Source organism: Nelumbo lutea, chromosome 4, assembly GCF_056320005.1.
Source record: "Nelumbo lutea isolate HS-2025 chromosome 4, American lotus-T2T, whole genome shotgun sequence".
NCBI classification, from domain to species: domain Eukaryota; kingdom Viridiplantae; phylum Streptophyta; class Magnoliopsida; order Proteales; family Nelumbonaceae; genus Nelumbo; species Nelumbo lutea.
This window is the reverse complement of record NC_142687.1, coordinates 45949070-45963061: the sequence shown is the minus strand read 5'-3', so window position 1 is coordinate 45963061 and position 13992 is coordinate 45949070. Positions and strand designations below refer to the sequence as shown.

Sequence of the window (13992 nt, the reverse complement as noted above, 5' to 3'; positions counted from 1 at the left end):
TTAATAATATATAAGATGTCCGAGGATATTTTTCTTCATTAAAGAGGTCAAAGTATTGTAAAGACTTAAAACATGTTGATCCATGGGACTATATATCCCCGGGGGCAGGATCATCCCCCCAAACGACCAAACCCATAAAGCCTCCAACCCTAGTGCAAGTGGGATTCAATCTCAGGGGAAGTTTAAATTAAATTAATGAAAAATTGATAACTTGATGGACGACGGCTACGGGGCTTATGCATTTAGAATCGGTTGTGCAAATTATCATCAAATAAACTCACTATTACCTATAACTGGTCAAAGGAGAAAATTTTCTCAGTTGTACATATATGATACACAACATGAGATTGAAAATAGACTAAATACGCTTTCAATCAATGCCCTTGATTCTTCCGTTGACCCCAACATAGTAGATCAACAGAGAACAATGATAGATTCCATTCATCTTATGTAAAGGTCTATTTATGAGATGGCCCCTCAACTTGAGCTAAGAATATAGATTTTGGAGAAATGGGGTATCAATACAAGACAATATGACAAACCAATGTTAAATGAAAATGTTGTTCTAATGGTAGGTGATGGACATGAACACACACCACCACAATGTGATAGTTTCAACGATCTACCACTAACTACAGTAGATTAATGAGACTCATCCAAGTTATATTCCTTTACAATACCCTCTCCTCTTCCCATATGGTGAAAATGGTTAGACAATGAATATACCTTCTCAAAATCAAGACTCTAGATGCCATAGTTGACAATATATCTCTATGAGGGAGTTCTATGCTTTTTGAATATAGGAAAAATTAAATGTGGGAAAGGTTCTATTACAAGGTGGTTAAGCACTTCACCAATATCTTATTGATGCATATGCTGCAATTGAGGAAAATTACCTTCGATACATAGAGTTTAAAAAAAAATGTGCAGTGAATTTTAATTTAACAAGGCTTGCAAGATACAATGAACTCTAGTGATCTGGATGCTGCTAGAATAGGTCAGTGATTCATATTGCCTACAAGTTTCACTAGAGGCCCATGCTATATAATACAATACTACCAAGATGCAATTGCAATTTATAGAACTTTGGGCCCTCCAAATTTGTTCATTACATTCACTAATAACCAAAATTGGGTGGAAGTAATTGCTGCAATTTTTCATATACCATGGTTAAAGCCTAGATATCAGTTTAACATTGTGGTTTGTGTCTTTCAATTAAAATTGAACACCTAGTAAATGATATTAAAGTCAAGCGGATATTCAAAAGACTTGCAGAATTACATGTCATAGATTTTCAAAAGAGAAGTCTTCCATATTAATAACACTTGCAAAAGACTCAAAGTTGATGACACCCTCAAACATTGATGAAATAGTCTCTGCAAAAATCTCTAATGAAACTGTTGACATTCTCTTATATAGATCTTCTAAGCACTACCCATGGCCATTTTATGAAGAAATTCAGATAAATGAAGAGGGACATCTTATTTATCAAAGACGGAACAATGGAAAAAAGTTAAACTTGGCATATATAAGATTAATAATTGATGGGTGGTTTCATACAACAAGGACATATCAAGGAAATACAATGCGCATATAAATGTTGAAATAGTTGCACGTTCATATGTCGTGAAGTACCTATACAAATATATGCATAAGGGTTTTGACAAGGTATCAATACTTATTTAGAATCAAGATACAAATTGGCAACCTATTGATGAGATACAAAAATATTTAGATTGCAAATATGTTTCTACACCAAAACCCTACTATAGAATTTTTTAATTTCCATTAAAGCAAAGAAACCCATCTATTGAAAGATTGCAATATCACCTAGAGAACCAATAGATCATAGTCTTTGATGATAGTGAAGATCTATATCACATTATGTCTACAGCTTCAAGTGATAGAGCAATGTTTATTGCATGGTTTGAAGCTAACAACATTTACCTTGAAGCACGCACATTAACATATGTTGAATTTTCAACACAATGTTTTTAGTGCACTGATCTTCAAGTTGGGCATCTACAAATAAAATGAAACACTTGTTTACTCCAATCTAATTCATCAATGAAGCCTTAAACCCAAAACAATTGTGGTTGAAATATTGAAAGAACTTATCAGATGACTTCAACTACAGGCTTTAGATCACGTAGTATATAAAGCAACAATTACACTACATGATGAAGACTTACAAAATTGTGCTTTAGTTGAGATTGAAAAGATACTAAAGAAAAATAGCAAATCATTAAGGGATAACTCATGTGTGAACATCCAATTTGAGTTTGGGGTTCACTTTATGGCTGAAATTTGCATGGAACCGCCACCCGCCACCCATCAATGCAAGGAACATGGGAGTGATGGCCCTCTCATATTCAAAAATGCAAACAAGATTCACTCACATGTGCCCAAATAAGACTTCTAGGTACTTGAAAGGGGAGAGGGGAAAGGTGTTAGGCACCCCTCTCCATAATTTACATTAGTACCATTTCCCAAATTAAGTGAAGAAGGAATAAGAATTAAAGAAGACAACCTACAAGATTTCTAGCAATCCTGCCCATCAAGGAGGATAGTCATGATGGGCATATTTCTCAAGTGCTTCAACCCTCTCATTCTCTCTTTGGGTGTGGGAAACCCATAGAGGACCAAAGGAGTAGGCAACTACATGCATCCCCCTTCTTTGTTCAAGGTCCCCCACACTCCTACCAAGCAAATGAGAGAGGTTAAATCACAAAGGAGCCAATCTCCTATGAGCAACCTCGTCTAAGGCAATTCCAACCTAAGGTTTTACTTAACTAAATATCAACTGAAATTTAAGCATGCATATCATCTTTAAATCCAACCAAAACTAAGTTTAAAAGAGGGAGAGAGAGAGAGAGAAAGAGAGAGAGAGAGATTAAAAGAATTTCATCTTTACACAATATTGGCGTTCAATTTAACATAACTACATATAGCAATAGGCAAGCGTGCTATCTATAAATCATGGAAAACCAAATCTGAAAATTGAAGGAAGATTTCAGCACTAAATAATATTAATATTCAATTAACCATAACAAAATATCACAAGAAGCATGCAAATTATTTCTAAATCAAGCGGAACCAAAGTTGAAAGCTAAGAAGCCAACATTTCAGATAAACAACTACATATTAAATGCAATGCCAAGAAACATCCATACTTTCCCAAGTATGGACAGCATGGATGCAGTTGATGATTCACCCCAAGAATCATTTCTTTATCCTCAACAATTTCTTAACTCTTTAAAATTAAATGGATTGCCAGAGCATGAACACAACACCTTGCAGAACACCTATATAGGTGTGGTGTGGCTCAAATTACCAAATTTTGACCATACTAAAGAATACCTATTCTAGTATGGCGTGGTGGAGTTCGGATCTATTACCCACAAGAATTCTGTCTACGCCTATCCACATAATTTTGCAACCATACATGGAGAACATCTCATCCACCTACATAATATTATGTACAAGAAGATATTTCCAATGCATGGGGGCAATGTGTTGTGAGTAGACATGGACAGAATTCTTGTGGGCAGGAGATCTGGAGTTGGCATGGTGTGATTAAAAACACACCACTCAATTTCTTGACCACACTACAAAATACCCCCTAAATTTGGATTAAACTAATGTCCGATTCAATATGATATATTGTGATTGCATCCCAAGGTTCATGCAAGCGATAAGTTCAGGTCAATGCCACCGTGAAGGCCTCATTGTAGTTACATGCAACTTCTTCTTTCGATTGTAGGAGTGCTTGTTACATAGGAACCTCGTGATTTTTAACCAAATTGGAGAAGAATTTTGCTTCCAAACCTCAGAGAATCAGCATTCGGCAACACAACATGGTCCTTCGTTAAAATAGTACTCAAGGTCTCTGCATGTTCAGATGGTGTAGTGAATACTTGTAAGCCAATTTAGAGATAGCAAGGGCCAATAAGTCTCTCAAGATCAGGTTGATGAGTACGTAAGGCACTGCCCAACCCAGATAGGCTTTTGTTCAGATTAATTAGCAAGAACAGAGAAAAGGCCATCAAATGTTAGAACCAACCTGTATTCTCCTACTTATGAACCTGAGGAAAATGGGTCGGGTTGATATCCACCCACCACAAAATACACTGTAACAATTCCGGTAAACCATTATGCTGCATATGAATGTGGTCTATCAAAATCCATCAACTTGAATCACCAAATGGCAAGGTTCATAAAATTAGTTTGAAATTTAAGTCATGGTTGACATATGTAAGGTCTCCGTCAAGGGGCCCACTGCCCCTAGTGGAGGTGGACTCACACAAAAGGTAGGAATTCATCGCCAAGTAAAATGAGTTGATTAGCCGTGTGTCATTGTTCATTTGCAAAACGGGGTCAACATGAATTATATAACTTTTATAAGGTTGCTGGTGTTATGTAAATAAAGGTCATCACTTAGCTTTATTTTTATTTTATTTATATTCTTTTTGTATTTTTTATGTGTTTTTGGGAATATGGACGCGTGCTATTGCACGATAGCTCTTGTCTCATCTCTGAAGATTAAGGAGGAGACTCACTTTTTTTTTTCTCTTTCCCACGTGTCATCCATTGGTTGCACTTCAAGGAGCTTTCCTGTAAAGAGTAGAGCATGTCAGAAGACGACAATAGCAACCACTAACTAAGGTAATGGAGGTATTAAAATCTTTTTGGGTTGTGGCTGCAAGTACATCTACTTCACCTAACAAACCAGGGGGTGATTGATATATGGAGACAATTGGAGCGGACATGGGCTGGGTTCCAGTGTCCAGACCCATATCGGTTCATATGGGTTTGAGAACATTGGACCCTAAAGCAATTATTGATGACTTCTTTAGTAGGAAAAATGCCTTTCCCAGATAGTGATTGGGTTGAGTTCAGCCATATAAACCAATAACTCGGGTTCGTGGGTTTTGAGTCAAGAATTAAATGTCACACCCTAGATTAGATTTCACAAATTTATTATACGGATGGTGGATTAATCCTGGCCTAGTGACTCTCGACAGAGGCAAATCTATAACAGTTGGACAGTATGAAGCTGAACCACTTGGTGAACATAGTGCCTCCGATTTGGCTTTAATGATGTTGACTTGGGCAGATCGAAAGAGACCAGCCATTTGATGTTGGTACTGCTCAGATAGATTTAGTAATTCTGGACTTGCCATATATGTTGCCAACATGGAACTAAGCACCCACAAATACAGACATTATGAAATGGAGATCCTGATGCCAAGGTACGGCTATGATTCTTCCATGTCATCACATGAATATCGAATAGTTTTGCATTTTAATTATATCAGATTAAGACCTTTGAGAATTTGTGGTTGTTTAACAAATCATTAAAAAAATCATTATTTTTCTATGAAATTGTCAACAAAAGTAGAAAAGACTGCAAGCATATCCCGGATTCAGCCACATATTTGGCTAAACCTAATTAAAGGTGCAAAAATTAAATGATTTAAGCACTCACAATCTAACAATGGGTATATATAGAGCTGACCCATATAGTTGGAACAAGGCTTAAGTAGTGATGGTGATGATAAATTAGTTCGATCTAGAATTAACTAACCTTGCTAATTTCTTTTGAAGCCTTGAATTAATTAACCTTGCTAATTACCAGGGGAAATGAAGTTATGGGTTCTGACCAAGTAAACCTCTCCTTAATAGGGTTGTTAACAAAGAGACCAAAAGGTACTACTACCTCCCTAGCTAGGCCATTGGCATATATAGGGTTTCAAAGAAAATCTTAGTGGAAGTATATGTCAGGAGGTCATTAGTGACGCATAGAGCCCACTTTGCAATCACACCCACATAATGGAACATCGTTCCCTAACTTATATGCATAGGCCAAGCAACTCTAGCTTTTAGAAAAGAAGATTGGATTAATAAAGGAACTCGTTGAGGTTTAAAATGAAATACATGTTTAGAACAAAGGTTAGTGATATATGATCATTCTTTAATTAAGGGGACCACGATTAGTATATGGGTCTGTCATAATAGATATGATTTGAATATGAGGAAACAATGTCTTCTTCTGTATAGTGATTACTGAGCATGCAGAAGGTTGTTTCTAGAGGTAAAATTATGGAGTTCATTCATTCCTATGATGGATGGTCGACAAGACAGCTAGGCAATGAGAAGGGAATCGAATTTGTGGGAGTATGTTTTCTGTTGATCATACAGAATGGTCTTGGGTGACACTCAGCAATGTCCTCTGGGACATGACCTTCAGGGTCCCTTATCTGACATTCGGACATCAATTTGGAAGGCAGAGCCACAATTGAATAGACCAACCTTATATTGAGGGGTGAGAAAGAATCTGTTGAAAGATGGACTCTTTTCATGGGTCAATCTTTGCACCCTTTCATGGTTTCAGTACTTATCCATACTTGGGGAAATAAACAAATTATCTCCATCTCATTTCTTATAATACAAATTTTTTTCTTGTTACCCCAGTGAAGGTGGGATTTGATCCCAAGTCTTTGCTGCATCTAGATCCACCCATGTAGAGACCTTACCAACTGAGCCAGTCGGTGCACCTTCAGTGCTTATACAAAATTGGAAATCAAAGAAATCATCTCAACTAATGGCTAAGGTTGTCCAAGCCAATTACCCCTCAGAATTCTCTTCTGAATCCAAATTCTCTTTAATCAAATTGATGTAGTGTTTTTCATTTATATCTTCTTAGGAATAAAAGTAAATACTTAAAAACAAGGTTCTAAATATTGATGCAGACCGATATACCCATAGGGCGTAGGGCGTATCGGCCTGTACCGGTGCTTTTTTTTGTGTTTTATTATTATTTTTTTCAAAATTGGTTCAGAGTGATTGGTTTAAGTCCCAACTACCCTCTGAACCATGGCCTGACTGGATACACCCCTATAAGGGCGTATCAGGAAGATCCCAATACGATATGTATCGGTCAATACAGGCCAATACATAACGATATTTTGAACCTTGATTGGAAATATTAATGAATAAAAACTTAATGGATAATCATGCATATATTTGCAATTCAATTAGATGAGAATGGAACTACCACCTCAACTCTAGTAACGCATGAAACTGTAGGAAAAGAAGTGGCAAAACCAATAATTTTTTTCCTTGGGAGGACCAATATAAGTTTAATAAGAGGACAGAAGAAATGGGAACAGCTGGTTAGCTGCCTGATCGAGTTGTTTAAAGAAGAACTTTAGATCAATCAACCCAAATGAGACTATAATCTTGATTCAAAATTATTAGAATACATGTATGTCTCTTCTCAAGATATTTTAGAAGAAATATGAACCAAAATGACCTAGCTACATGTCTCAAATATGTACTTTTATGTGAGTGAATTTTAAATTAAAAAAAAATGCAACTTTAAACAGCTAATGTGATATGAGAAATACCATAATAGTTGAGCTGATGTAAACACCACATAGGAACATTGACAATCCAGAGGATTTCCTATTGGATAAACATTTTGGATCGACCACATAATATGAAGTTATCTGCTAAACCCAGATACAAAACCATTTCCCGTTCTATAAATCCAAAGATCATCAGTTTTTAGTTGATCTTAACCTTTAGAACAATAATTTCTATCTTAAGAAGATTAACGACTATTTGATAACTATAGATAAACATTTTAGTGGAAGAGATGAAACGGGAACTGAAACCTCAAGTCTGGTTCAGTAGCTTCTATGTTCTAGCATTTTGTATGGAAACTATGGAAACGACAGCGTAGTATAGATCAATCAAAGCCTTAAATTCTTATCATGTCTTACTCTTATATGCAAATATATGGTAGAAGATGATCATAGAGATAATACACAACTAAATAAGTGCTAAAGTTAGTTGAGTTTACACCATTGGGCACATTTAAAATGATCCAGATCTGTAAGAACTTTCATGTGATGAAGAAAGTGTTTTTAAGCACATTTTCAATGAAAAATAAATGAGTATATAACAACATTCTTGGGTTGGAAGTATAGATTAATGATCACGAGAACTTAATTCTACTATTGAACCATCATGATTCAATGAAGGTGCACTGCAACAGGAACAAAGTAAGGAAGCCTGTTTCTTATGGAATTCTTTTCTGGGTCCCAAACTTAAAAATATGATGAGAGAAGACAAAAAAAAAAAAAAAAAAGACTGAATGACTAAATGAGAGAGAGAACATTTTTTAGTGGTAAATAAAACAAATTATTAGAAAGAGAGAATTGGAATTTTAAGAGTTTGATTTGTGTGAGATCTAAATGGAGCACATTAGATATGAGACCAACCGTACAAAATATTGCGACCCAAAAAGTGAGGATGACCATGAAGAAATTAAAAAAAAAAATGAAGTTCCTAATTTTTTTTTTTTTTTGGCCGGGGAGGGTTCTAGGTGTTTGACCCCAATTGTCCCCTGTTTTCTGTAATGTAGATTGTAGAGGCAACAGAAGTAACTTGATATAGATGAATCAATGACATAAACCGTTGCATGTCTTCAATCTAATATCCAAATACGTGTTAGATGTCAAATGTTAAGGCTGTGTTTGGAAACGACGGAGTGTAAATTCTGGTTCAAAGTAAATTTGTAGTGGTTCACTTTTACCTGTATTTGATAATATTACATTTATGCATTGACAAATGACAGATCAATACATATTTACATTGATAATAAGATGTAAAAGTACATCAATAAAAAAGAAGTAAATCTGCATTTAAGTGGGCTTTTGATAAATATATATATATATATATATATATGCTTTATTGAAATTCATTTTTGCATCCATTACAGATAAAAGTCTGTTTGGTAGGAAGGTAAATTTATCAGTACAAAACTAACCCAACTTTACAATTTATATGAACCGTTTTACACTCTACATATTTGCATTCACACTTATTTGCATCATTTCCAAAAGCAGCCTTAAGGTAAAAATGACACACAAAATTGGGTTTGCACTAGAGATACTTGGTAAAAAATCCGCCATCATCAGAATAACATGTACTATTAAACTTAAAGGGGTAACAGAGGTAACCAATTTCAAATAATCTATCTCAAATAATCTGAGGATAACTGATTAAATGGTCCAAATGAAATGAGTTAGCATGCTCATCTGAAACCAAAAATAAAAAATAAAAAAAGGGAGAGTCTAAGCACATTTTCTATGGGAAGAAAATGAATATGTAACTTGTTTGTGTATGTATATATGTATGAACCAGAGGGAGAGGTAGATCCCCAACAAAAAAAAATTAAAGTTTCCATTGTTAATAGTTAGTCTGCTAATCCATAACATCTCCAAAGTAAATAAAAACCATGATGGAAACTGGACATAGAGAACACTAGTCTCAGTTTTCAAGTGCGAAATGCCTGGCAATCCGTATCTTGTTCCACCCATGTTCCGATTGACCTGTCTCTTACCCAATGCACATCATTGACATTTTTACCACCATATTTGGAGGCCATCAGAAAGCTATCGATTGCGTTGTTGAATCTCCATTAGTGCATCAAAATTATCGTTTGATTTTTCACACCATTAATTGGCATCTGTATTCAAATTGATTTCATTATGTCAATTGTCTTGACTTCTAAGCTTTGCCTTGTACTTAGATGCTAACAAACAAAATAAATTTTTTGCTTTATAACTAGGTGCTTTTTTTTTCCTGAATCATAATTATTAGGTGCTGAGAGACCATCAAGAGAACAACAAAACTGGAACCAAAATTGCATTTCAACGTGTTTGCTTCGTTTTTTATGCCTTCTTAACTTTTGTGCTCACAAGTTAAAAGTAAACTAAAGAAGTCAAAGTTTTTCTCCAATATATTCCACTCCCTTTGTTTTCTCTTTAGGTAAAACAATTTTCAGCATTAAAGTTGGTGATCAGGATTATCAGGCGGCCGATCGATCCAATGGCAGTGAGACAACCCATGGGCAGTCAATCACAAGCATCAAATCATTGAATTGGCAAATGTTATAACCAGTCATCTTAATTACCCCACAGAGAACGATGACGACAAGCCTTTTTAATTTCCATTTGCTATATAGAGTAAAAGGCAAAAGAAAGTGATATCGGCCCATGTTAATAGTAATCTGCCTAGGGCCATTGTCTCATGTCATTCAAGGTCTAAATATAACTGTTTATGCTTACTTTCATGCTACACTCAAAAGAATATACTTTGGATTCCCATCACATTCCATTTCTTACGAAATTTTGGTAATTTTCAAAATCAGCGTCTCCTTAACTGTGATCAGATCAATCCACTGGTCCTTCTTGGTTGTAAAAGAGGTCTCTATCCATATATTTTTGTCTCTGCGCGTGTGCTTCAGAGAGAGAGAGAAAAACCCTAACCTAACCTCTGATGGACCCTCCCCCTCTATAATTATTGGCCACCACCTTAGTGGAAGAACGCGGGTTGCATTTTCTATTGTCTCCCTGAAAAGTAGATAACCTATATATGTACGTCATTACCAAAGGATCAATCGCCTATAAATTTCCAACTCACCAGAGGAAAGAAAAGAAACCAAAGATATAGCATCCCTCTGAGCACAAAGTCGATCTAGTCGGTGGTGGTATGGCTGAAGAAGGGTCTGAAGGTTCGGTTGCAACCCCAACAACTACTGCACTAAATTGGTGGGAGTCTCATAACAATTCTTTGTCTTCATGGAATAGCACAGCACCTTGGCCCCTCACGAACCCCAACTCCAACTCTTCTTGTGATGAAGACATCTCAATCTCGACCTCCTTTACCAATGCATCCAATCACTCCGGCCTAAGCGTCGACTCATCGCGTCAAATTGTGGAACCTGCCTCATCAGGTGAATTAATGGGAGAACCCACGTCCGAGAATCATCTGTGGAGCCAAGTTTTGCTGTAAGTCTGATTAATTATTAACACCCAGAAGTAGAAAGAAAATTTTTAATCTTAGCCATCTTGAGTTATGCTTGTTTTAGGCGTTGATCTTAGTGGAGAAAGAATCTAACAGACAGTGGAATGAAAAGATGAATAAACAATCAAAAGGAGAGACAGGAGACTGCAATGAATAGGTGCAATAGAGGAAGGTCAAATATTATATGATTTTATAACCCATTAACCACAATAATTCAAAAAGAAATATTCTTCATACAATTATTATGGAAAGCTAGCTTGATCATAGAAAAGGTGTACGTACGAAGAAGAAGAAGAAGAAGAAGAAGAAGAAGAAGAAGAAGAAGCAAGAGTCGTGTTTTTAATAGATTTATAATGTAATTTAATTACTTAATTAGCTAGTTGTGTGTTCCTGCTTCAAGATTTAATTTATAGCAAATTTAGTCTGTTCGGAAGATGATTTACGTAAGAGAATCCAAAACTTTTATCCGACTTTGCAGAAGCGTCGGAAGCAATGGAGAGCTGAACAGCGGTCAAGATGTCGGTGAAAATTTTCTTGGAGGACTTTCATCCAAGAACCTATCATCCGAGATGTTTGAACCAGCCTGTGATTACCTGAAGAAGATGGACGGTGGCTGGGAATACACCAACTCCACTTCTTTTAACAATCTGGAGAAACAGTTCTCTGGGTTTAATGGAAACTTGGTTGAAAACGAAAGGTTGACCAACTTGTCCAATTTGGTCAGCAACTGGTCTATTGCCCCACCCGACTCTCAAGCTGATCGGCAGATTACCTTACCGACATGCAATATATCCTTGAACTCTTCGCTAGACCAGTACTCCGACCCTGAGTTTTCTCAGATGAAGCAAAATCCGTCCAATCCATCCTTATACGTGGTGGCTGGAAACAGAAATCCCAGTTTCATGCCGTGTTACGGGCACAATATGAAGGTGGAGAGCCAACACCAAGAGTTGGATTCCTCTAGGGCTTCATTTCAAAGGCAACTTAGCAATAATGGTCTGGGACATCAAACGGGTCTTAACAACTCAATCTTAGGAGACAATAGCAGATACTACCATGGAATGACAGACACTAGATTGTCGAACACAAGGAACCTTCTATCATTCAGTGGTTGCCTGAGCAAACCCCTTCTGGATTTTCAGGCCTCCAAGCCTTCGCTGAAAGCCTCAAATTCACTGGAAAGTAAGAAACAAGGACACGATTCGCTCTCTCTGGTAAGTAAAATCATTTACATACTTCTTTATCCATTTTATTCTGCAGTACCAAGCATCAATAATGTTTTTTTTTATTTGTATTTTTCTTTCATGATTTTCATTTTAGACACTTACGAAGATCCATTTAGATGGATTCTTCCATGCAAGAATGATCTGTTATTTCTCTTACACTTCTGGGTTACAAGCTTACAAAATCAATATGCTGCAGGCAAAAAGTAATGGAAGAGGAACAGGAATTGCAAATGAAGGGAAGAAGAAAAGATCTGAAGATACTTCAGACACAAACCCCAAGAAACCAAAGCATGAAACGCCCACAGCAACATCTGTTAAGGTAAAAGTATATTAGAATCAAGATATAGTTGTTAATTAAGATTTTCAATAAAAGTAACTGCATAAACAAGCATGAAAATATGACTGTTTTTGTGTCTATGTAAACTATATATATGTGATAGCAATAAAAGCAGAAGGATAGATGCACTCTTAACTTGTTAGAATCCTGAAAATTTACAGGTGCAGGCTACCAAAGTGAAACTAGGCGATAGGATCACTACTCTACAACAAATCGTGTCACCGTTTGGCAAGGTAACCATGGGAAATATGCTGTGTTATTGAAAAGCTTTGATCTTATGAACGGATGGTCCTTAATCATCAGATTTGGTGAATAATTTCAGACTGATACAGCGTCTGTGCTATTGGAAGCAATTGGGTATATAAAGTTCCTGCAAGAGCAAGTGCAGGTATACTGGAACTTTTTATCTTCATCGTCTTTTCAACTGAAAATTAACAACTGGGGCAATACTAGAATAAGGAAAGTATGACACTGACAGTAACAATAGTCACTTCTCCCTTCACTTTCCATCACGCGTTATAACGCGTAAATGGTACCACAAGCACTACCAACAACAACGGGATAACTGGTGATTCAGTAGAATCATCATTTATTGTATTAGTGGTAGTGGTAGCAATAGTAGTAAGATTTCCATCTCAGAGGAACTTGATTGACTGTTCATTTTTTGCAGCTGTTGAGTAATCCATACATGAAGTCAAATGCAAACAAGGTATTCTCAGAAAGGAACTTTATATTGTTCAACTGCAGTTATGTACTGGTTATTGTCTCAAAATGAGTATGCTAAAGATTTTATTTCCTTTGGGTTTGACACAGGACCCGTGGGGAACCTTGGAGAGAAAGGACAAAGGAGAGGCAAAGCTTGATCTTAAGAGTCGAGGTCTTTGTTTAGTCCCTATATCTTGTACTCCCCAAATTTATCGTGAGAACACAGGATCAGATTACTGGACACCGACGTATAGAGGATGTTTGTATAGATGACATGAAGGCATGTTTTGTTTTAAATTGTTCACCAAATGTATCTGCATTAGCTGATATGTAGTAATTAAAGTGAAAAACTTGCTTATTAAAATAGAGAGAACAAACCTTAATACAATTGCTCCACTGGAATTCTGAGGAATTTGGTCATTTCGTTGCATTCTTCAATAATCAGATTCTTCTTCCTTCTTTTTTTTATCAAGTCATTAAGGCAAATTCCATTCAATGCAAGGAGAACAAGTTAAGCAATTAGAAATCGAGCAATTACCATGCTAATTAGCTAAGAGATGAGCTCTTCGTTTAATGACCAAGGAGAGTAAATGACTTGTACTTGGGTGAAGCCCACACATACGTGTCCTGCAGTCCACCATAGTAGTCCTGATACACCAGGGAGGTTCATAAGAACCATCCAACAGGAGCTTGACAATGGAAAATGTATCACCGTCAAGAATAAATAAATAAAAAAGCCCCAACAGATAACCCACAGCCAAGCCAGCCTTGAAAGCATTAACCATCATCTTCAACTTCCATCTCATCGTGAGCTTGACAATAGAAAGTACATTAATTCTCAACATA

General features: G+C 36.3%; 1 protein-coding gene across 1 annotated transcript; it reads left to right on the top strand.

Annotated features, from left to right (window-relative positions):
- Nucleotides 1-10473: 10473 nt before the first annotated feature.
- LOC148855551 (basic helix-loop-helix (bHLH) DNA-binding superfamily protein) lies at nt 10474-13566 on the top strand. Its single transcript, XM_088982116.1, has 7 exons — nt 10474-10862; nt 11357-12092; nt 12301-12423; nt 12603-12674; nt 12764-12829; nt 13112-13150; nt 13255-13566. The coding sequence occupies exons 1-7, from the start codon at nt 10564-10566 to the stop codon at nt 13417-13419; spliced, it is 1500 nt and encodes a 499-aa protein (XP_088838242.1). The 5' UTR covers nt 10474-10563; the 3' UTR covers nt 13420-13566.
- Nucleotides 13567-13992: the final 426 nt, after the last annotated feature.

Bases quoted from the DNA above. Each gene is read 5' to 3' on its own strand.
- LOC148855551 (XM_088982116.1), top strand. From the start codon at position 10,564: ATGGCTGAAGAAGGGTCTGAAGGTTCGGTTGCAACCCCAACAACTACT. The intron at 12,424-12,602 runs GTAAAAGTATAT...GAAAATTTACAG, and splicing joins CCACAGCAACATCTGTTAAG to GTGCAGGCTACCAAAGTGAA. The intron at 13,151-13,254 runs GTATTCTCAGAA...GGTTTGACACAG, and splicing joins TGAAGTCAAATGCAAACAAG to GACCCGTGGGGAACCTTGGA.